Consider the following 23,785-nt stretch of genomic DNA (forward strand, 5'->3'; position numbering starts at 1 on the left):
CACTGCAGAAATTCACTGAGGCTCCTCAGAAGGCACCGAAGACCGCAACCAGCTGGAAGGACAGGGCCAGTAGATGCACAGAAATAGAGCCACTTGCATGCTCCCCTCCAAACCACCCACTTGTGCTGGAAATGTATTGTCGTTCCTTCAGTGTCACTGGTTGAAAATCCTGGAACTCTGTCCTTAACACCATTAGCAGCAAACCGCAGTGATTAAAGAAGGCAGCTCATTACTGCCTTCTCAAGGGTAACCAGGCATGGGCAATAAATGCTGACACAGGCAGCGAAGCTGGCATCCCATGAATGAATAAAAATAATAAGGAACTTGGTGGGGAAAATGCATAAAGTCTGTGTTTACTTTTTCTGTCATTTGTTTGGCAGTGGATGGCAACAAACTAGTTCTTCAGGAAAAGAAGTACACTATTATCAAAGTCATGGTAGTCATCTTTTCATGAGATCCTCTCACTGGCTTTGAGATCTGCAATTATGCTTTCATTGTCCCCCTTTATCGCTGCTATTTCGTGTGTTCTTTGAGGCAATTCGTTCGGAATTGGATTTCTGATGCAGCCTGGAAAATTGGTTTGCCCCTTCATAGCGTATATGGAAAATAGTCAGCTGAATAATGCCTTTGAGAATTTGGTATATATTTTTTCAGTGCCCCGAAACATAGAACATAGAACAGTACAGCACAGAACAGGCCCTTCAGCCCACGATGTTGTGCCGACCATTGTTCCTCATGTAAGGTAAACCTAATGTACGAACTCTCAAATTTCTGTGATGATATGCATGTCCAGCAGTCTCTTAAATATCCCCAATGACCTCACTTCCACAACTGCTGCTGGTAACCCATTCCATGCTCTCACAACTCTCTGCGAAAAGAACCCGGCTCTGACATCCCCTCTACACTTTCTGCCAAACAGCTTAAAACGATGACTCCTCGTGTTAACAATTTCTGCCTTGGGAAAAAGTCTCTGGCTATCAACTCTATCTATGCCTCTCATTATCTTGTACACCTCAATTAGGTCCCCTCTCTAAAGGACAAAGTCAGTCCACATTTCAGCTGGTACTAGGTAAACAGAGAAAATATTAACTGAAGGCGTTATTATGGAAGTTAAGGGATGACATGAATATTGTGTATTATGCTATAATGTAATATTTGTGAAGAAACTATTGGAATGGCTTTGTTCTAGTCCTGGAATAATTAAGGCTGGAAATGAGTGATTCATTCCAATTTTTTCTTTAACGAACATATAATGATTGTTGATTATTTGCAAAGTTCATTACATTTTAATTAAAAGTATAAACCAAAAAGGTGATTAAACAATCGTAATTAATTTGAGTAAATTGGCTGAAATTTATCCCTAGTGCGTTTTGAATTGTGTAGAGTACTTAGAGCTGATTGATTTAACAAAGAGAAAATCATAATTGTTTTGGGAATTATGCAATTATGCTAGACTAACAATTGTGTTTAATTGGTGTATGCCCAGTTTTAATTAGTATGCATTGTTTCTTGTTGTCCTAATATCACAATAAAAAATTAGCAATAAATTTATATAGCTAACAAAATATAAGTAGTGAACTATAGATTTAAGAATATTATTCATGCAATGTGTGCTTTAAGTTCTCATTTTGTAATTGGAAATATGTAGAATATTTTAGAGGTAACTTTCACTTTGGGAAGCAGAGAAATTTGCTTGCTCATTTCACTTCAAAAAGGTGAGTGAAGGCGAAGTCTCCCATGTGGGATAAGCCATGAAGCCACACAGAGCAGTTCATTCTCAACTTGAAGGGTGACATTAGCTGATCTCAGTAGGAGTATCTATAAATTACACTTAGTCTCAGCATCCCTGAGGAAAGAAATCAACCAGATGATCTACACATTAGTTGGAGGTGCCGGTGTTGGACTGGGGTGTACAAAGTTAAAATCACACAACACCAGGTTATAGTCCAACAGGTTTAATTGGAAGCACACTAGCTGGTGTGCTTCCAATTAAACCTGTTGGACTATAACCTGGTGTTGTGTGATTTTTAACTTTGTACACATTAGTTGTTTATCTTGATAACTTTTACATTGGTTTGGTGCCTCACAAAACAAAAAGAACTCTCCAATATACTTGCCAATTTTTTTTAAAAAACGGCTGGAACAACTATGTGATAAATGTGTTTTCTGTTTCCTTGCCATGTTGCTTTCCGAGAATCCATCAAAGCCATCTCAAATCCCCACTGTGGTGGAAGATGCACATGATTTGAAGGATCAAAAGGATTCTGCAGTATAGACAATATATCATAATTTATTTCTAAATAGATTACTCAACCCAGTGGTGAATTTGCAGGTGATTTCGGTTTCTGAGTTGTATTATTGGGAAATTGAAGTGGAATTCCAAAATTCATTTCAATTGGTATTCTATAAAGTTATGGCAAAAGAAACTTGCATCTATTTCAGCTGAACTGGGTTTGAACCCTGCCAACAGATGTGAAAGGGTAGTTGTGTAATGCATGATGCTATTTCAAAAACCTTGCTTTTATATGTTTAAATTCAATTTCCTTAAATGAAAATATGTAATGGTTGAAGCAATCTCATTGCAGGCTTCAGAATTAAATTAATTTAAAATTGCAGTTAAACCTAATGAGTGAATTGACAGGTTGGTTCCGTATTAGTCAGTTCCTCTTTGTATCAATGTCAGCAATATAGCCGGTAGGTATAGAATCCACCCATAATGTTAGAAGAAGACATTTCCTATTGTGCTTCCCTTGTTCTCATGTTCTACAGTACCATTAATTAGCTGAAAATCCCAGCAAGTCTGGGAGCATCTGTGAAGAGAAATCAAAGTTAACATTTTGGGTCCAGTGACCTGTCCTTAGAATCAGATGCAAAATATTAACTTTGATCTCTCTTCACAGATGCTGCCAGACTTTCTGAGCTTTTGCAGCAACTTCTGTTTTTGTTTCTGATTTATAGCATCTGCAGTTCTTTCAGTTTTTGCCATTAATTACTTGTTCACTTGACCAGGTGCCACACAAGAGGCTGCTGCATAAGATAAAGATGCATGGTGTTACGGATAAAGCATTAGTGTGGAGAGAGGATTGGTTGACTAACATCAACCAAAGAGTGGGGATAGATGAGTGCTATTCTGGTTGGCAATCAGTAACTAGTTTTGTGCCTCAGGGATCAGTGTTGGGACTGCACCTATTCACAACCTATATAGATGATCTGAAATTGGGGAGCGCATGTAGTGTGTCAAAGTTTGCAGATGACACTGAGCTGAGTGGCAGAGCAGAGTGTGCAAAGGACAATGAAACTTTGCAGAGGAACATGGATTCTCAAAGTGAGTGGGCAAAGATCTGGCAGATGGAATACAATGTTAATAAATGTGAAGTCATCCATTTTGATAGGAATAACAGTAAAAAGTATTATTACTTAAATGGTACAATGTTGCTGTATGCTGCTATGCAGAGGGGACTTGGGTGTCTAATAATATTTCAATTGTAATTGTGCAATTTTGCCAGGGAGCACAGAAGCCAAAAGTAACCTGGATGAGAGGTTCATAATTTTTTTTAAGGATTGTTTCTTAGAAGAGCTCCGAAACCAACCAGAGAGCAAGTTAAACTAGGTCTGGTATCAGGTAATTAAATAAGATTATGGGAAGCCATTGTGAATGGTGGATTCTTGCCTTCAGTTTGAGGAAGAGAATAATGGGTCCAAGACTTCTTTGAAAAATGAAATTGTATATGAGAAGTTATGAGAGCATGAAAGTAGAACTGCAGAGTGGTGTTGGCAAATTTTTTAATAAAAGTCAATAGCGATGCAACAGTAGGCTTTAAGGGGATATTTAAGCAAACATAGAACAGATATATTCTAATATAAGAAAACTTCCAAGAGGTTGACCCGCCACTGATGGTTAAATAGAAAGTTAAAGTTAGTGAAAAAGCATATAATAGTGCAAAGACAGGTGGCAGGTCAGAGATTATAAAAAGAATAACCTAAAACCAAGTAGAGAAAATTAGAACTACTGCACTTGACTTGCTATGCTGGGACCTCTGGCTGAAGGCTTTGTCCCTTGACTCAGCTAAGGACTATACCCCTTAGGGTTTTGGACATGGTCATTATGTCAATATACTTGCAGTGTATTTGTTAAGTATCATATTGATACTTGGTCTTGATGTTAAATTGATATAGTGTTGCAATATGTCCAGCTCCTTGACTGATCACTGATGGTAAGTTGCCTTCTTTGTGCCTGTGTAAAAAACAAGGCAAAACATAAATACCTTACAGGAGCCTTTAAGCTCTAGCTTAGAAGCAAAGTGCAAAAAGGAAAGACAGAGATATTGAATGAGCATAAAAAGAGCAAGCAAGAAACCCTGAAATGCATTCTGATTGAATCATAAGCTGGATGCTTATCCCTGTACACAAATTGTGCTGGCAACAGCATTATATTGAAAGGTGCTGGTGCACTCCAAAGTGCAGAACCATATTGGAAGTGGTTAGGAATATGTCATGAGGATTTGGAAGGCTACTCAGTGTCTGATGCCAACATCTGTGGACAGGGGTTGCAATGGTTGTTCCCGTGGAGCATGCACTGAAACTTTGGCGACTGCTATCCACGACGGAGGCTGATCCAAGACAGACACTGCAGATCAATGAGGTAAGATTAGACAATAATAATATGCTAAGGCATGCACAAGAATCCATAAATGCCTTTTGCCTCTCACTAGCAACATTCTCAGCCTACTGGTCAAAGCTTGGTTGAAGAATCAGACATCTTCCGCTCAAAGTCGAGACCCTTATTCTGCCAATCTCACCCTGTATTCCCAAACAACTTGCCAATGCCCACATAGGTCTATGCTACATAGTTTAGACTGGAGTGACAATGAAGGACTAGCATTATAGTTCCACCTCAGAATGGTGCTTGGCTTGGAGGGAAATTTGCAAGTAGTGGTATTCCCATGTATAAGCTGCCATACATATAGGTGGTAGAGATTTCAGGTTTAGAGGGTGCTGATGAAAGCGTCTTGGTGAGTTGGTGCAGTGCATCTTGTTGATAGTACACACTGCTGCACTGGGCTCATGAAGCGCTTATGCCCAAAATATCGACTCTCCTTCTCTTTGGATGCTACTTGATCTGCTATGCCTTTTAAGTGCTACATGTTTCGACTCTGACCTCCAGCATCTGCAGTCCTCACTTTCTCTCAGTCACAATGACAATTTGTGGTAAAGTATAGAGGAACTGAAGATGCCAGTCCCAGAAACACGACATCAGATGATGACTTGGGGCATCGGTTGTGGAAAACATAATAAACTAGTGGGATTATGGTCAGGAATTTGCGTTGAGTCCAGACAGGGGAGTCATTTATAGGCAGTACTGCTTCAGAGCACCAGAATCAAAATGACATCAGATATGTTTGAGTGGCACAGCGATTAGCACTACTGCCCCACAACGCCAGGGACCTGGGTTTGATTCCAGCTTTGAGTATCTGTCTGGCGTGGAGTTGGCACATTCTCCCATGTCTGTGGGTTTCCTCCAGATGCACCAGTTTACTCCCACAATCCAAAGATGTGCAGGTTAGTGAATTGGAAACGCTTAAAAAAAAGTACCCTGCAGGGTCCAGGTATGTGTAGATTAGGTGTGTTAGCCATGGTAAAAATCCCATGCAGGTTTTATGGGGATTGGACTGGGGTTGGTGCAGACTTGATGGGCAGAATAAACTCTTTCTGCACTGTTGTGATACTATGTTTTCACTGCTATTGAAGTATGTTATGTTATCTCTGAAACTGGTCCTCTTTGTGCCTAATCTTGGCCTGGAATCTGTCACGTTAATTGGAGGAAAGTATGGCAATGCATTTCTCACTGTACTTGATCAACTGGAAAAGACATCATTCACGGGACGTCTCTGGTTTGTTCCTATAAAACAGGATATGAAGGAAAGGGAATGGAGCTAAGGTTCAATTCAATTAAATCAATAAATAATGTTGCTTGTCCTAGAGTAGAACTATGGATATCCGGTCTATGATTATGGTGCCAGGGCAAGGAAGCCAGTTGAATTCACAGAAGCTTGGATAATAAGGATCAGTATGGTGAAATTCATCACAATGGGCTAACTGGCAATATCGGAGAGTTTATTGGAGTGTTGCTCTCAGTGAACCAAGTGAGTTTGCTCACACAGTTTTAAGTTGCTGGCATAATTATGAATGTTTCACATCTCCATTCTGTCACATTTGTGTTCTCCTATATTTACCATTGAGGGAAATAGTTGCCATTGTCAGCACTTCCAGGATTCATGTCATCACCGTCATAATTAAGGAGCAACTATGCATTAGGTCAATTGTTGCCAGCCACATAGAGTCCACCGGGTAGAAGGGAAATTATAGAGGAAAGCTTCTGATAACACATTCATGGCATGGATGATACTTCATTGCAAAAGCAGCAGATGGATGGAAACACCACCCCAATAATTTTCTCTCCAAGCCACAAACCCTTTCACTGTTTTTGAGTCAATATCATGAAATCACTGCAGGTGTTCGTGGAATGCAGTCCTTCAAGAAGGCAGCTCACCACTAACTTCTCAAGGACAATTTCGGCTGATTTAGCCAGCAACACCTACATCCCATAAATGAATTAAAATAAAATAAACACTGAAGAAGAATTCTTGAAATTGATTTTGAGAAAGCTTGACCAATTTGAAAGGTTAGTCTATGGGAACATTGCATTCAGGTAGAGAATGTCACACTATTGAAAAAAAAGCACTGACTGAAGATATATTTGGGGACTTTGGGGGAATTCAAACTGAACAAAGCGGACTGGTATAATTACTAATGAAGTTCAACATTTGCTGAAAGTGAATAAAATCGAAAATGGAAATAAAGTAAATGTTTTCATCACCATGAGGCCAAATGATTTTGAAATGATGTCTAACCAATGCTGTACAGAAGACCCCAAGTACTGTAAAATATAGTGAACGCAATGACCTGGACTAATATTATGGTCCAACAAAGAATGAGATTGCATTGAGAATTACAGTCCATGAAAGGAAGCAGTTATCAATGAGTCTGTTCATATTACATTCTTGGAATAAAGAAAATTTCTCAGCACTTTGGACAAGAAAACAATGCTGAAGATACATTTGTAAAAGGCCTAAAGATCAATAAAAACCTGACCAAGGTTTTGAGAAAAAACATTAAGCTAATGTCAAAGCAGACCTGTGATGAGGTCACGGCCCAGGAAATAGCAGAAGGAAACTTGCATGTTGCAATGGAATTCTCTCCTTTTACAGCAGAAGAGGTTCATTTAAATTCAAAGTGAGCAACAACTAACCTCACAGCTCCAGAGTCTGAAAATTTAGATGCTCTCTATGCTATAGTAGCCACCAATAATTTAAATGCCCTAATTCTGTTGAAAGTCCCCAACTGTGGCGAAGTTGATTATATCTGGACAACACACAGGGGCAGAGGAAGCAGTCATGTTCCAGATTATGGTGAAGCTTCAAGTCATAGTAATACACTGGATTAAGCTGTTTCAGGAGGAAACCCTTAAAAATGCATTCGATAAAATGTACCAGCAGAAGTTCCTGTCATTGAATGGGAAGATCAATAGTTAAACTCTGTCACAGGATAAGAAGAACAGTGCTTGTAAGATGAAAATAATATGGCTGAAGATAAAATTCCAGTGCCAACAGCATAAGTGTAAGTTGGAGATTCACAACATTGTTACAGCCGCAGCAGTGTCTTTAATTTCGAAAGGAGAGTACAAGAATTTTCTAAATTCTATTCCCTTACACAAAACTGGTGTTAAAAAATTATTTATTTAAAGGATATGGTTATCATTGACAATTCCCTCATTTATTGTCCTTTGTTAATTCCCCACAAGAAGTTAATGATGTGATGCCTACTTGAAATGCTTCTGTCCATGTGGCATTGGTACATCCAGTGTGGCATTAGGAAGGGATTTCCAGGATTTTGACAGTGTTCCAGTAAGGTCAGGTTAGTGTTAAGGTGAAAAATGATACATTCTACTGCTTACAATTGGTAGTTATGGAATGGAACAAAATCTCCATTTTGAGAAGGAATTAGCTGAATAAGACACGGTTATACTCGGCTGAGTTATTTTTTTTAAGATTAGATTCCCTACAGTGTGGAAACAGGCCCTTCAGCTCAACAAGTCCACACTGACCCTCCGAAGAGTAACCCACCCAGACCCATTTCCCTCCGACTAATGCACCTACCACTATGGGCAATCTAGCATGGCCAATTCACCTGACCTTCACATCTTTGGACTGTGGGAGGAAACTGGACCAAACCCACGCAGACACGGAGAGAATGTGCAAACTCAACCGAGGCTGGAATTGAACCTGGGACCCTGGTGCTGTGAGACAGCAGTACTAACCACTGAGCCACAGTGCCATCCTGAGTAAGGATCCATAAGAGTATGTCTGATATAAGAAAACGGTAAGAGAACATAATCTGGTCTTTGAGCAAGGAGAACCAAATGATAAAGTTAAACATCACAGGGCAAAAGGTCAAGTTAAATGACAATATATAGACAACATTTTTTAAGGTCAGATCAGTGTATTACGCATAGTTAGAAGAATATATAAGGAGCTGAATAGGTTAGAAAGAACAAGGGCAATTAAGAATATAATAGTTCAAAAGCAGACTGAGAATTTTGGACTAATGACGATTATAAGTAAAAATGAAATACAGTGACTGTGAATGATATTTGCTGACTGCCTATTGGTGAAGACTGGTTTATCAATTTGGCCAACAGAAAGATGTTTAATAACATGGGCTGATCAAATACATACATGCAATTAAGATGAACTGAATATGGAACTACTTACCATTCAGAGGCACATTTTTATACCATTGGGGTGTCTCCTGCTTTTACAATTTTCTAGAATTCATGACTCAGATATTAAGAAGGATAATAGGAGTATGTTGCTTTTTTGATGGCATTTTGATCAACAGTGAAACTGAGAAAAAGCATTTTATAAGTTGAAATGAAGTTCTAAGTAAGTTCAAAAGTATTGCATCAAAATGAAAAAGCACAATTATTACTTCATAGTGTCAAATGTAACATAGCTGAGTCAAATAATGAAGGTGAGTGAAGTTGGTGAATCCAAATCCAGAGATAGTTGAAGACATTTGAAAACAAAGAGACCAGACATTAAAGACTTGGAAAATGCACACCAATCCCTATAAATGTTCTACGTTTACCCCTGACTGATACATTTCCTCCATCATATCCAATTGTTCAAAGATGAAATGGATTCAGTGTGGTCTAAGGACATTTTGTTATATTCGACTCGGTTGGAGAAGAGGTGTAAATAAAGTTGGTCAACAATGGCTGTGTCACAACTGTGTAACTGTAGTGTATATCTTATAAAGAAAGCTAATCTGACTTTTTTTAAAATTGGCACAGCATCTTCCAAGATAGCTTTCAGAACACACTTGATTATACCTGTTAAATAACTTACAGCCAAAAAGAGAAACTGTTTTTACTTCAGCATCAAGCACAAAGGAAGATAGTTAGAAATCAATTAATTTTGCACAGCACAATGGGGACCTCCTAAATATGAGAATTCAAAGCTTCTGTGCAAACAGGTGACAGAAAGAACACCACAGGAATTATCATCATAATTGAGTTTGCTTTATTGTACAACAATTTATCAAAGTTAATGTAGCTGTCATGTATGTTTTGGTGATAAGACAGACTGTGAACCACCATTTTAAGAGACCTTCAAGAAGAACTCTGAGACAGACCATCAGAGGTGGAAAGTTCTCAGTCAAAAGGAGCACAAGAAGAAAGGGAACCCAGCTAATGGACTGCTGTACTGAACCAGGCTACTAAAGCCAATACTTGCAATGCCATAGAGACAAAATCAAGGAAACTTCACTCCCTCCTAGCATATGTTCTGCTCAACCCACCTGTAGGAGAAACTTCCATTCTTTCAACTGTATGAGCCATCACAGGCTCACCACCAACTTCTCAAGGGCAAGTCACGATGGGAAATAAATGCTGGCAGTCCAGTCATGTTCATGTCCCATGAGTGAATAAAAAAAAAAATCACTTTTTCAGAATGTAAAAGACCCTGCAGAAGTATTTGAAAAATCACAGGGAGTTCGCTCAGTGTTCTTGGCATCATTTTTCCTGTCTCAAACACAAAAAAACTGATCATTCGCTGTTTCTGCAATTATTCATAAATTTACCTGCAAAGCAACAGTGAATGTAATTTCAAAGTAATCAATTGATTGTAAATCAATTTAGGGTATATGAATAGGTGATACAGAAATGCAAGTCTTTTTAGTTAGCATTACTTGACCTTACTTCTTTTTGATGTTGTTGCTCCTAGTGCAGTCAACTTAAGGTGAAACAGAAGCACATTCTTAAAGAAAAAGCATATTCACTGACTTGTCATTTACCCAATACCCTTGACATTCAATTGCATTGACTCCCACAGCTACCTGGATTATACCGCCTCCCACCCTGCACCCCACAAAAATACTATCCCCTATTCCCAATTCCTCCCCCGCCGCCGCATCTGCTCCCAGGAGGACCAGTTCCACCACAGAACACACCAAATAGCCTCCTTCTTTAAAGACTGCAATTTCCCCTCCCACGTGATTCAAGGTGCCCTCCAACACATCTCATCCATGTCCCACACCTCCGCCCTCGAACCCCATCCCTCCAACCGCAACAAGGATAGAACCCCCCACTCCTCACCTTCTACCCACCAACCTCTGTATACATCACATCATCTGCTGACATTTCCGCCACCTATAAACGGACCCCACACCAGAGATATATTTCTCTCCCCACGCCTGTCCACTTTCCATAAAGACCGTTCCCTCCGCAACTATCTGGTCAGGTCCACATCACCTAACAGCTCACCCTCCCCTCCCAGCACCTTCCCCTACCACTGCAGAAATTGCAAAACCTGCACCCACACCTCCCCTCTCACCTCTGCCCAAGGTCCCAGAGGAGCCTTCCACATCCATCAAAGCTTCACCTGCACTTCCACACATGTCATTTACTGTATCCATTGCTCCCGATGCAATCTTCTTTATATGAGACAGGATGCCTTCTCACAGAGCACTTCAGAGAACATCTCCGGGACACCCGTACAAATCAACCCCACCGTACCATGTCTGAACATTTCAACTTACCCTCCCACTCTGCCGAGGACATGCAGGTCCAGGGCATCCTCCATCCACACTCCCTTACCACCTGATGCCTGAAGGAAGAATGCCTCATCTTCCACCTCGTAACTCTTCAACCCCTTGGCACCAATGTGGACTTCACCAGTTTCTTCATTTCCCCTCCCCTCAACTTACCCCAGTTCCAAACTTCCAGCTCAGCATCATCTTCATGACCTGTCCCACCGTCAATCTTCCTTCCCACTTATCCGCTCCACCCTCCTCTCCAACCTATCACCTTCACCCCATCTCCATCCACCTATTGCACTCTCAGCTACCTTCTCCCCAGCCCCACCCCCCTCCCATTTATCTCTCCACCGTCGAGGCTCTCAGCATCATTCCTGATGAAGGGCTTTTGCGCGACACATTGATTTTCCTGCTCCTCGGATGCTGCCTGACCTGCTGTGCCTCTCCTCAAAGGCTGTCCACCTTCAACAAGTCACAAATGTCAGGCAACGCTTCCCACTTATCTGGGAGTCAAATAATACTTAAGAAGCTTGACAGCATCCAGCATAAGATCAAATTGCTTGATTGTCACCCTATCTAACATCTTCAATACTTAGATTAAATTCCCTCTCGTGTGGAAACAGGCCATTTGGCCCAACAAGTCCACATTGACTCTCTGAAGAGTAACCCACCCAGACCCATTTCCCTACATTTACCCATGACAAATGCACCTAACACTATTGGCAATTTAGCATGGACAATTCACCTGACCTGTGCATCTTTGGATTGTGGGTGGAAACCAGAACACCTGGAGGAAATCTACACATACACGAGGAGAATGTGCAATCTCCACACAGGCAATCACCTGAGGCGAGAATTGATCCCAGGTCCCTGGCGTTGTGAGGCAGCAGTGCTAATTACTGGAGCCACTGTGCTGCTCTAAACCATGCCACCCTTCACCACTAATATATTGTGGCAGCAGTATGCACCATCTTCAAGATGCACTGTAATAAGTCACCAAGGACCTTTAGACAGCATCCTATAAACCTGCAACTTCTACTTCCTAGAAGGACAATGGCAGCAGATACATGGGAGTATCACTACTTCAAAGTTCCTAGGTACCAGATATGACTCGAACTATTGGAATGTTTTTCCCTGATTCCCATTATCTTTGTGTTCACACAAGACACACACCATTCTGACTTGAAATTAGTTCTCCATTCTGTCAAGATTTCTGTGACAAAATCCTCCCAGACAGGAATCTGGTTGTACTAAAACAACATGAATTACAGCAGTTCAGGAAGACAGCTCATGAGCACCTTCTAAAAGGCAATTGGGTATGAGCAATAAATGCTGGCCCAGCCTTTGACATGCATATTCCACTAATGTATTTATACATAAAGTTGATATTGATGTTTTCCTTAAAGTACACCGATTACAACCACATAAAAGATTGCTGGGTCACGCAGTGGAAATAGATTCAACTGATGAATTATACAACTGCCTATTCAAGATTCAGCTTAATGCAAAAGGGAAATAATTTGGTTAGGTTGCTGATGTGAATCCTTGTTGGACGCCCATATAAACAGGAAGGAGGCGGTGGCATTAATTCAGAAACTCAGCTAATGTTCTTGAGACCCAGGTTTGAATTCCACCAGAGCAATGGTCGAGTTTGAATTCCATTAAAATATCTGGAATTAAGAATCAACTGATGACCATGAAACCATTATTGATTGTCAGAAAAACCCATCTTAGTTGAAGACAAAAAAAACTGAAGATGCTGGAATCCAAATTAGACAAGAAGGAAGAACACAGTAAGCCAGGCAGCATCAGGAGGTGGAGAAGTCAATCTTTCGGTATGTAACCTGTCAAAAGCTACTCCTTTTTTCCTAAAAGCTGTTTCTTTTCTCAAGGATACTATGTCTTTGGGTATTTTCAGAGTGGTCGTAAACAGCTCCCGGTTCTGATTAGACTGGTTTGGTACGGAGATTAAAGGGTATTGAGAGGCCTTTTTGTTTGTATGTAAACAGATGAGACTTCAGGCCAAACTGGTCACGTTTTAGAAGTGACCTGTATAATGAAAGGGGAGCAGTCAGCTCTCTAGCTGAGCAATTCAGTTCGACAGCGAGTTGTGTGGAAACACACTTTCTCTCTCTCCTTCTGCCCTTCTAACTTCAACCTGTAAGCATTTGTTCCATTGTTACTGTTTTTAAAAGGTGGTTTGCTTATTTAGACTGTTGTGTATATTCGGAGCAGCATAATTAAGTCTAGTTTGGATAGGCTGAGTTCTGTAGGGGTTCTTTATTCTGTTTTTTCTGTTTCATTGTGTAATTTTGTGAATAGATTTTTGTTTGTTTTCAAAGCTGGTAGTCAACCTAGCTAACTTACTCTGGGTAATTTTCACAGTACACTTACTGAAACAAATTGCAAAGTTATGGGCTGGGCTGCCTGCTTAAGAATGCTTTCAGGGGTCTGGCCTAGTTCAGATTTGCGGCTCTTTGCAGGGTATTAAACAGCGAGTGGTAGGTGCTAGTATCTTCATTTCGGGTATTTGTTTGGTTGGGTAGACAAAACTTGGGATAGTAATGGCTCTTTCAGTCGCCAAACATATTCTGAAAGTGGATGCGGTAACTATGGAAGTTTTGCAAAAGGTGAATAAGACCAAGCTGCAGGAATGAGCAGAGAAGCTGGGATTGGACCTGCCTGCTTCTGCGAGGAAAGGAGAGATAATTACAGCAGTAGTTCAGCATTTAAACTTGCTGGAGAAACAACCAGAATCCATAGAGATGGCAAGAATTTGATTGCAAATGAAGCAGCTGGAGTTAGAGGCAAGAGATAAGGAAAGGATGGCAGTGGTTAGCACTGCTGCCTCACAGCACCTGGGACCTGGTTCGATTCCTGCTTCGGGTGACTGTATGTGTGGAATTTGCACATTCTCCCCGTGTCTGCGTGGGTTTCCTCCGGGTGTTCCGGTTTCCTCCCACAATCCAAAGATGTGCGAATCAGGTGAATTGTCCATGCTAAATTGCCCATTGTGTTAGGTGCATTAGTCAGGGGTAAATATAGGGTAGGGGAGTGGCTCTTGGTGGGTTACTCTTTGGAGGGTCGGTATGGACTTGTTGGGCCGAAAGGCCTGTTTCCATACTGTAGGGAATCTAATCTAATCTAATCTAAAATGAAACAGTTTGAGTATGATTAAAAGCAGAAGAGAGGGAAAAAGAGAGAGCATCAGAAGAGAAAGAAAAACTGAGACTTAAAAAGGAAAGTCAGCTTAAAAGAATGGAGATAAAAGTTGAAGGAAGGCCCCAAAGTTAAGGAAAATTATTGCATGAATGGTAAATGTTTTTGCTGGAGAAGAGAATGTTTAAGGGTGATCATATTGAAATATTCCAAAGCTTAAAGCATATATGCAAAATAAGTATATATTTACATGTTCACCCCACTGTTTCCATTGGCTTCTAATTTTGTATCTAGTGCTACTTAAGTGGTGTGCTCAAGCTCCTGACAACAAATTATGCACTACATACTCAGACCATACAACCTGTTTTCTAGCATATAGCACTGCACCAAAAAATCTTGAATACTGATGCAAGATGAAGGTGTCGTGACTACTGCCAGGAGACTGGGCATCAACCTGCATGGTTCCTTGCCTATCAACTTACTTTAGCTGCACACAGGGAATGGAATCCCTTCACAGTTCTGTATATGCTTTGACGTAATTGCAGTCAATTATTCCTTGCACTTGGACAAGGGAAAGGAGGTGAAGTTATTTCCCCTGACAAAGAGAGTCTCAGTAAAACCCCTGATGCAGCAACTTGCTGCAAATAGAGTGAAGATGTTGATGCTGCCTGTGACAGCTGGGAATGACAGTAATGCATAGAAACTCTGGCCACAATGACCTTGTCAATGAAATGTAAATACGAACATTTACAAAAATCCATAGGTTCTTATTGCAATTTCCTGATTCCTTCAAGTATCAAATATCAATACTTCTGATGTTCAAAGCCAGAAACTCCCCTACAAAAGTTCCAAAAAATTCTTATCTTTGCCAAAAACTGAGGCACTTCCCAGACTATTTCTACAAGGCTTGAAGTCTAAAAACACAGGTACTGTTCATGAGTACAGTGGCAAAACTTCCATTAGAGTGGAAACACTATTGGTATCTATGTATCTCAGGCAGAGTCCAGGGACAAATTTGGATGAATTTTCTGAGCCCCTGAACGTTATGGGTAATGGTGAGTCAATTGGGGAAATAAGACTTCAAGAGAAAAATGAGATTCTCAATGCTGAGATGAACAGGTCGGATTTTCCACTCAAGGTTTGAATGTCAAGATAAGAAACCCGCTCATGAGTAGCAAAAGGACCATTTACATTCATTAACATCTCATTGTTATCTATTCTCACCTCACTTATGTGCAGTTTGTTATTCACCCATGCAGTGGAGAGTAACAAGATGGCTACAATTCCTGCCATGATAGTCAAAGCAGTTAACTTGCAGTTCCAGCTCACTGCTTGCTCTTCCAAACCTCCAACTTAGTCAGCAGTCCCCAAGCTCCATGGACAAGAATCACCCACATGCACTAATCACATAGATTGAGAATGGACACATACCAAGCTCACCACATCATCATGGCACATCTCTGATGTATTTAGATTACAGCTACCCAATGCCTCATCTCGTCAAAACCCCCAAAGACTGAACAGCCTGCGCATGAGAAGTTTACAGTGCTGAGTGATGTGATCATTCTTTGACTGTAAATTTGCTGTTGCTGGAAAGCCAAACAGCCTCTGTTTGTTCCCAGCAGCAAATAATATGTTTTTTAGTTTAGGTTTTTCTTCACTCTTTCTGTTGTTCAATAAAAGCTAACATTTTTAACTGTTTGAAGGCTTTCCATTATGCAATGCTTCCGCAATGAACAATGACAAGACATTTGGACATTAGGAAAGAGTAGCACAACTTTGGTCAGGATTCTAACACGATGTTTGTATCTGTTGTTGCAATGGCAGTCAATTAGACAAATAATGATAAAAAATAGCGATATGTGTATGAATATGAGTGTTTTTTATTTGCTCATGAGACTTGGGCATCACTGGGTCGCCAGCATTTATTGTCCATATCTAATTGCTCTTAAGAAGATAGTAGTGAGTCAGCGGATGGGACATCAGATTGATATGTGTCCTGTTGTATATTACACACATGGATTCAGTGTAATCAGCTGCCGTAACTATAACAAATATATCAACAAAGAGGGCAATGAATTATGATTTTGCATATCACATTTAGACACATTTAATTTTTTTTAAGTATTCCAATTTGAAAATAACCACAGCGAAGTTTTAGCCTCAAACAAAATAAAGTTTAGCTTATTTCATAACCACTGTTGAATGTTACTAACTAAAATGGGATACAATTATTAGCTAAAAAGCAGATGCAAAGATTAAAAGTATGTACAGGTAAGATCGGTCTATTATCATTACAGGTTTGTTGCTTATTTTTAAGATTCTTTTTCCAAGTTGAAAGGATTGAAATCTTAAAATCAGAATTCAACGTAGCTTCTGCATTTGAAAGAATGGAGGATTCTCCTACATGTGGATTAAGCAGAACAAGTGCTGGGAGGGAGTGAAGGTTCTTTTATTTTGTCTGTGTGGCATTGCAAGTATTGGCATTAGTAGCCTGGTTCAGCACAGCATTCGTCATGGAGAAAGTGAGGACTGCAGATGCTGGAGATCAGAGTTTAAAAATGTGGTGTTGGAAAAGCACAGCAGGTCAGGCATCATCTGAGAAGCAGGAGTCGACATTTCGGGCATAAGCTCTTCATCGGTAGTCCTTTAGCTGGGTTCCCTTTCTTCTTGTGCTCTGTTTGACTGAGAACTCTACATCTCTCATGGTCTCTCTGAGTTCTTCTTGAAGTTCTCTTAAAATGATGGTTCACAGTCTGTCTTATGACCAAAATTAGAATGGCTGCTCCATTAACTTTGAAAAATTGTTGTTCCAAAACAAAAATCAGTTATGATGGCATCCTTCCTATCTCCTGTTTGCTCAGAAGCTTTGAATTCTCATATTTAGGAGGTCCCCATTTTGTTGTGCAAAGTTAATCGATTTCCATCTTTCTCCCTTTGTGATTAATGCTGAAGTAAATCACCAGATTCTCTTTCTGGCTGTAAGTTATTTAACAGGTATAATCAAGTGAGTTCTGAAAGCTATCATGGAAGATGTTGTGTCCATTTATAAAATGTCAGATTATCTTTCTTTCTAAAATATGTATTAGAGTTTCCCAGTTGTGACACAGCCATTATTGATCAGCTTTATTTACACCTCTGCCTCAACAGAGAAGCCAGTATAACAAAATGCCCACAGATCACACTGAATCTGTTCCATATTTGAGCAAATGGTATAGTAGAGCAAATGTTTTAGTCAGGGATGAACTTAGAACATTCATGGGGTTTGTTATGTATTACTCAAAGTCTTAATGCCTGTTCTCTTTGCTTTTGAAACCCTTCAACTATCTCTTGATTTGGATTCACCAATTTCACTCACCTTCATCAACTGTTTGGTGACTCAGCTACTGTGACTCACTTCACACTATGAAGTAATAATTATGCTTTTAATCCTGAATCTATACTCTTGATTTTAGTCTAGAACTTCTTTCATCTTACAAATTGTTTTTCCTCAGTCTCACTGTCAAAATGTCATCTAAAAAGCAATCTACTCTTAATAAAACAATCGTCACTAGTAGGCAGACAGTAAGTATCGTTCTCATTCAGGAGAAAGTAAGGACTGCAGATGCTGGAGATTAGAGTCGAGAGTGTGGTGCTGGAAAAGCACAGCAGGTCAGGCAGCATCCGAGGAGCAGGAGAATTGACATTTCCCGATTAAGGGCTTATGCCCAAAACTTCAATTTTCCTGCTCCTCGGATGCTGCCTGACCTATTGTGCTTTTCAGGCACCACACTCATCATTCTCATTCACTTTGTTTCACTTTTGCTTATTATTTTCATAAATTCAAACAGCCTGGTCTGCCTTTAAACTATTACACTCTTAATTGCCCTCTTCTTTCTAACGTAATAAGCTCTTTACTTAATCTTATAACTGCATAGTACTTAACCTTACAAAATTTTGTCTCTATGTTGTCATTTATCTCGACTTTGGCCTTGTGATGCTTAATTTTATCATATGGTTCTCTTTCACAAAGAACACATTATGTTCTCATAGCACTTTGTAAGTGCCAGACGTACTGTTACTCATTTCTACTCAAAATAAATCAGTCGAATTTAACCATATCTCCTTATGCCACTTCCTTCCCAGCTTGAAGACTTTGTTTCATTCCATGACTACCAGCTGCAAGTAGTCATTTTTCACCTCAACACTAACTTGACCTAGCATTGGAATAATGTCAAAATCCTGGAACTCCCTTCCTAATGGCACTCTGGATAGCCGCATTTAAAGAAGGCAGCTGATCAGTACCTTCCTGCGGCAAAATAAAAATGGGCAATAAATGAATTGTGCATGCTTTATTGTCTTGTATTCAAATGAGTACTGTGAAAAGTTTATAAGTCGCCACTTACAACACCATCTTGGTAAAAATGTACCTAGTTGCAATCCTTAGTTATAGAATATAAAAATGAATTTAAAAATTTACATTACAGCTATACACAGTATGACCATAGGTCATAAAAAACAAAAGCAAAGTTAAGAAGACTAATATCACAATCTGTCTCCAAAGGCTCTCCACAGCAGACCAACACAAGGGGCCTCCGTGTGATCTGACTACTGGTTCCTGCTACACTCCGCATTGGGCCACTATCCCCACTCCCACACCAAGCCACTAGGCTCCTGTCTGCACTGGTTGCTGGCGCCTCTACTCCGGCTGCTGGTGTCTCCGCCAAAAGCCGGCACTGCTTCAGAGGCTGGGGCCAGGTGTCCGGGACCGAGTGAAGGGTGGAGAGATGGAGAAAAAAGAGAAAAAATAACGAGCAAAGAGGAGGAACTCCAGCTGGGGCATCCTACTCAGCTGCCGTCTTACCTACAGGCAGTTATGAAATGCTGGACTTGTCAGTGCTAACCATATCCTTGAAAGAAATGACTTTATTAAAAACAAATAAGTTTCCCACTGGTTTTGGGAAAGGGAATATAGTTTAGAAAATTCTTGTAATTTCTTGTAGAATAGAGATAACAGACACTGCTGCAGCTGTATCAATAATGGAAATAAGTTGTGAATTTCCAACATACACTTATGCTGTGGGCACTAAAATTTTATCTTCAGCCTTATTATTGTGATTTTACAAGCACTGTTTTTCTTCCTTCAATGACATGAACTTCTGCTTACGCATTTTATCAAATGCATTTTTAAGGATTTCCATCCTCCTGAAACAGCTTAATCTGGTGCATGACTGTGACCAAGAGCTTCACCATAATCGGAAACATGACTGTTTCATTTTCACCTGCATGTTGCCCAGATATGACTTCCTCACAGTTGGAGACTTTCACCACGATTGGGGCATTTATATTATTGGTGGCTACCATAGCATAGATAGCACCTAAATTTCTGACTCTAGCTGTAAAGTTAGTTGCTATTCGCAACTTCCTGTAAGTGAACTTCCTCTGCTAGTAAAGGAAAATAATTCATTTGCAACATACAGCATTTTCTTTCTGCCATTTCTATGGCTGTGGCCTCAACCCAGGCCTGCTTTTTCTCAAAACCTTGGTCAGGCTTTCATTGTTCTTTCAGCCTTCTACAAATGTATCTCCAGCATTGTTCTCTAAAGCTGTTTCTTATCTATAGAGCTGAAAAATGTTCGTTATTCTAAGAATGTAATATGAATAGACTAATTGATAACTGCTTCCTTTCATGGAACGCAACTCTCAATGCAATCTAATTCTTTGTCAGGCCGTAATATGAGTCCAGAAGGTCATTGCTGACACATGGTACTTGGGATCTTCTGAACAATATTGGTTAGATATCATCTCAAAATCATTTGGCTTCTTTGCAATAATGAAAACATTTACTTTATTCTCATATTTGATTTTATTCACTTGGAGCAAGCGTTGAACTTCCTTAGTAATTATACCAATCCTCTTTGTTCAGGTTGAATTCCCCAACATTCCCAAAAATATCTTCAGTGTTATTTTTTTCAATAATGCAATGTGCTAACTGTATCTGAATGCAATTTTCACACAGGTTTATCCTTCAAATTGCTCAAACTTTCTTAAAATTAACTTCAAGAATTCTTCAGTGTATTTTATTTTAGTTCATTTATGGGATGTGGGTATTGCTGGCTAAATCAGTAGATATTACTTTTGAGAAGATGGTAGTAAACTGTCTTCTTAAAGGACATCTGATGATGCAGTGGCTTTAAGAGTTTATTTTATCCTGTTTCTTTTTAAAGATAGGTTGTAAGGCAGAAGTGCCGAGCAGTCTACCAAAATCACTAGCGTAAACTGCTTATGAGGCCTTGGGTTTCTTTTAAGTTGGAACAATGGAGGCATGCCAAACAGCCCAAGTAGCACGAGATACACAGATCTAAGCAATGCCAATTGTTCAAATCTGAACTCTGCAATCCAGCCACAGCCGGTTATCATTCGTGAGGGACAATTAAACATCACATTGGAGGGGAAGGCTGCACAAATACCTCCATCTGCTATGATCAGGGAGCCTAGCACATCAGTCAGAATGACAAGGCTAACACTTCTTTAAGTATCCTTACATAGAACTGCCAAGTGGACAATCCATCTTAGCCTCCTCCTGAGGTTCCCAGCAATGCAAACAGCAGCCTTCAACTAATTTGAATTGCTCCAGATACTGTCAAGAAATCATCTAAGTCACTGGATGCCACAAAACAAATGGACTTTGTTAACATTCAAGCAACAGTACTTAATAGAATAGAATACAATACAATAGTCTTTATTGTCACGTATACTCCAGTACAGGAGTACAGTGAAAGATTTTTACAATGGCTGCCCTTAATGGCACTATCTAGTGCAAGTACCTAGGTACAAATCTTGGATACCAAAGAGGAATAAAAGGAAAAATAGTCGCATTACTTACAATGTCTGGAAAGTAAGTTAGAAATAAGACAGTTATAACATAGTTAAAAGATTGACATTACAGTTCGGTAAAGAATTTCAAATAGCAGCAGCTCAAAACGTGGTCTGACCGCCGGTCCAACAACTGTCCAGCTCCACTCCAAGCCTCCAGTCCACTCCGCACCAGCACTCAGCAGTAAGTTGCGCTGCTCGGGGACTCGCTTGCTCCTGGGTTATTCCGGGACTCAGATTTCCCGTCACACTACTCCAGGACTCCTTCCCCTTGCAATGCTCTGGGACGCAGTTGTGCTCCAGAACTAGCCCCACACCTGGCCAACCTGTTTCAGTATAGTTGCAATATTAGCATCTTCTTGGCAATGTGGAAAATTGCCCAGTTGTTTCCTGTCCATAAAAAGCAGAATATATTCGACCTGTTCAATCACTGCCCCCCACAGTCTATTCTGTATTATAAGTAAAATGATGAAAGGTGTCATTGGCGTGCTATCAATTGATACTTACTCAAAAATAACCAACTCGGTGACACTCTGGTTTGTGTTCCACCAGGCTCACTCAGCTCATGGCTTCATTACAGCCTTGGTCCAATCATGACAGAAAAGCTGAACTAAAGGTGAGTAGTGAGGAGGATGGCCATTGGCATCAGCCTTGACCAAGTGTAAAATCAAGGAACCATAACAAAATGGTCAGTGGGAATTGGAAGGAAGCACTCCATTGCTTGAAGTCATGCTAGCACAAAAGAAGATGGTTGTCATCGTTACAGGGACAGGTCAATCATCTCAACCCCAGGACATCATTGCTGGAGCTCCTCAGCACAGTGTCCTGGGCCCAACATATCTTCAGATTCTTCACCAATGATCTTCCTTGCATCAGAGCTGTCAGAAGGTTAGAGATGTAAATGTTCACGATGATTGCACAACGTTTAGTGCCATGCAAAAGTGTTCTTCCAAATGCAGCATGATCTGACAGAATTTGGGCTTAGGCTGAGAAGAAGTAGGTAGCACTTGCGCCTTACAGTACCATGTAATGATCATCTCAAACAAGAGAGAATCCTTTACATTCACGAGAGTTTCAATAGCTGATTTTCAATAGTTTAGAGATTATCAGTAACCAGAAACTGAACTGGCCATATAAATATTTTGGGTACAAGAACCATTCAGAGGCTGGGACTTCTGCAACATGCAACTCATCTGCTGACAGCCCGAAACCGGTCTATCATCTACAAGGCATAAGTCAGGAATGTGATGGTGTAGTTTCCACTTGCTTAGATGAGTACACTCCCAATAATATTCAATAAGCTAAGCTCCACACAGGGCAAAGCAGCAAGCTCAATTGGTACTCCATCCTAAACTTTAAATATTCACTGTCTTCACCACTGACACACAATGGCACATGCTTATTACCAAGAGGCATTCCATCAACTCAACAAGGCTCCTTAGATAGGATCTTCCAGATCCCTCACTGCTAGCACGTAAAAGGACAAGGGCAGCAGGTACAAGGACATACTTCTCCAAATCACAAGCTTTCTGGGTTTGGAACGTTATTGCCATTCCTTTACTGTTGCTGGAAAATCCTGAAACACCCTCCCTAACAGTACTGTAAGTGGTTAGCAGTTCAAGTATGTAGCTCATCTCTACCTTTCTAAGGGCAATAAAGGATAGGCCTATCCAGCAATGTCCCAATCCTGTCAATGAAACAAAAACTTTGCAGGGTTGTCAGGACTTGCCATTGTTGTTTTTGCTGTTGGTGGACAGTCAGTTTCATCCCCTTCTTTGACTATGTAGCAATTTCTTACAACTGAGTGGCTTGCTAGGTTTGATGTTTGTCATGTCTTATCCAAACTGATAATAGATTCCAAATTTCAGTTCAGTATTCCCAGTGTGTGCCAAAATTTCAATCTAATGCAAATGCGATCAATGGAATATTCCAGTCGAGTCTCTGCCTGCAGCAATTTACTGTACCAGCCATAGAAATACTGTGATGTGATGTGATCTTGCACATGTGTATATTGTATTCCAACTAACTGTGGGGTTAGCCACAAAAACAGCTTATTTTCAGAACTTTGAACTTCATTGAAAACTTAGCATAATGATTCTGCTGAGTTAAGATGGACAATTTACGATACGATTTTTAAAATTAATATTAGCAGCAACCATTATGTTCCAAGTATATTGTGAAAGGAGGCATCTTTTGCATGAATTTCTGGTGTTATATAATAACACCAGATTCTGCCTTTTGCAAAGAAGGATATACAAATATAGTTTGGAATTTCTTTACATTGTTGAAATAAATATGTTGTACACGTGGCAGTTTTTAGCAAGCAACTCGTGTCTTATTTCCTCTGCTTCTATTATGAAAATCTATTGAACTCAAATTGCATCCCTGTTTTTGACCACTTATACCAAATACAAAACAAAAACATATATTGTTAATTTCCATAGTTCTAGTTCCCTTCAACATTGCAACTGCAGATACCTGATCCCTCTAAGATGTTGATGCATGGTTGATGACACACTTTAATCAATGGCGATGAAAAAGAATGTAACTGTCCAGTGTTCCTTCTTCACAAATATGCCAAATCAAAGGACCTCCAGGCATCCAAAATACCAGCAGA

The 23,785-nt window shown here is 40.1% G+C and overlaps 1 protein-coding gene across 5 annotated transcripts in view; it reads left to right on the plus strand.

Annotated features, from left to right (window-relative positions):
- The window catches only part of LOC122558290 (polyamine-modulated factor 1-binding protein 1), a 488,574-nt gene that overhangs the window by 138,940 nt on the left and 325,849 nt on the right, over positions 1–23,785 (plus strand). Inside the window, exon 2 of one of the 5 annotated variants that reach the window (XM_043706695.1) lies at positions 21,721–21,784. The exons of the other annotated variants lie outside the window; for them this stretch is intronic. Coding sequence (XP_043562630.1) covers positions 21,721–21,784 — 64 coding nt within the window. The remainder of the gene's footprint in view (positions 1–21,720; positions 21,785–23,785) is intronic. 5 annotated transcript variants of the gene reach the window in all.

The sequence above is a fragment of the Chiloscyllium plagiosum genome, chromosome 17 (genome assembly GCF_004010195.1).
Source record: "Chiloscyllium plagiosum isolate BGI_BamShark_2017 chromosome 17, ASM401019v2, whole genome shotgun sequence".
Lineage (NCBI taxonomy): Eukaryota > Metazoa > Chordata > Chondrichthyes > Orectolobiformes > Hemiscylliidae > Chiloscyllium > Chiloscyllium plagiosum.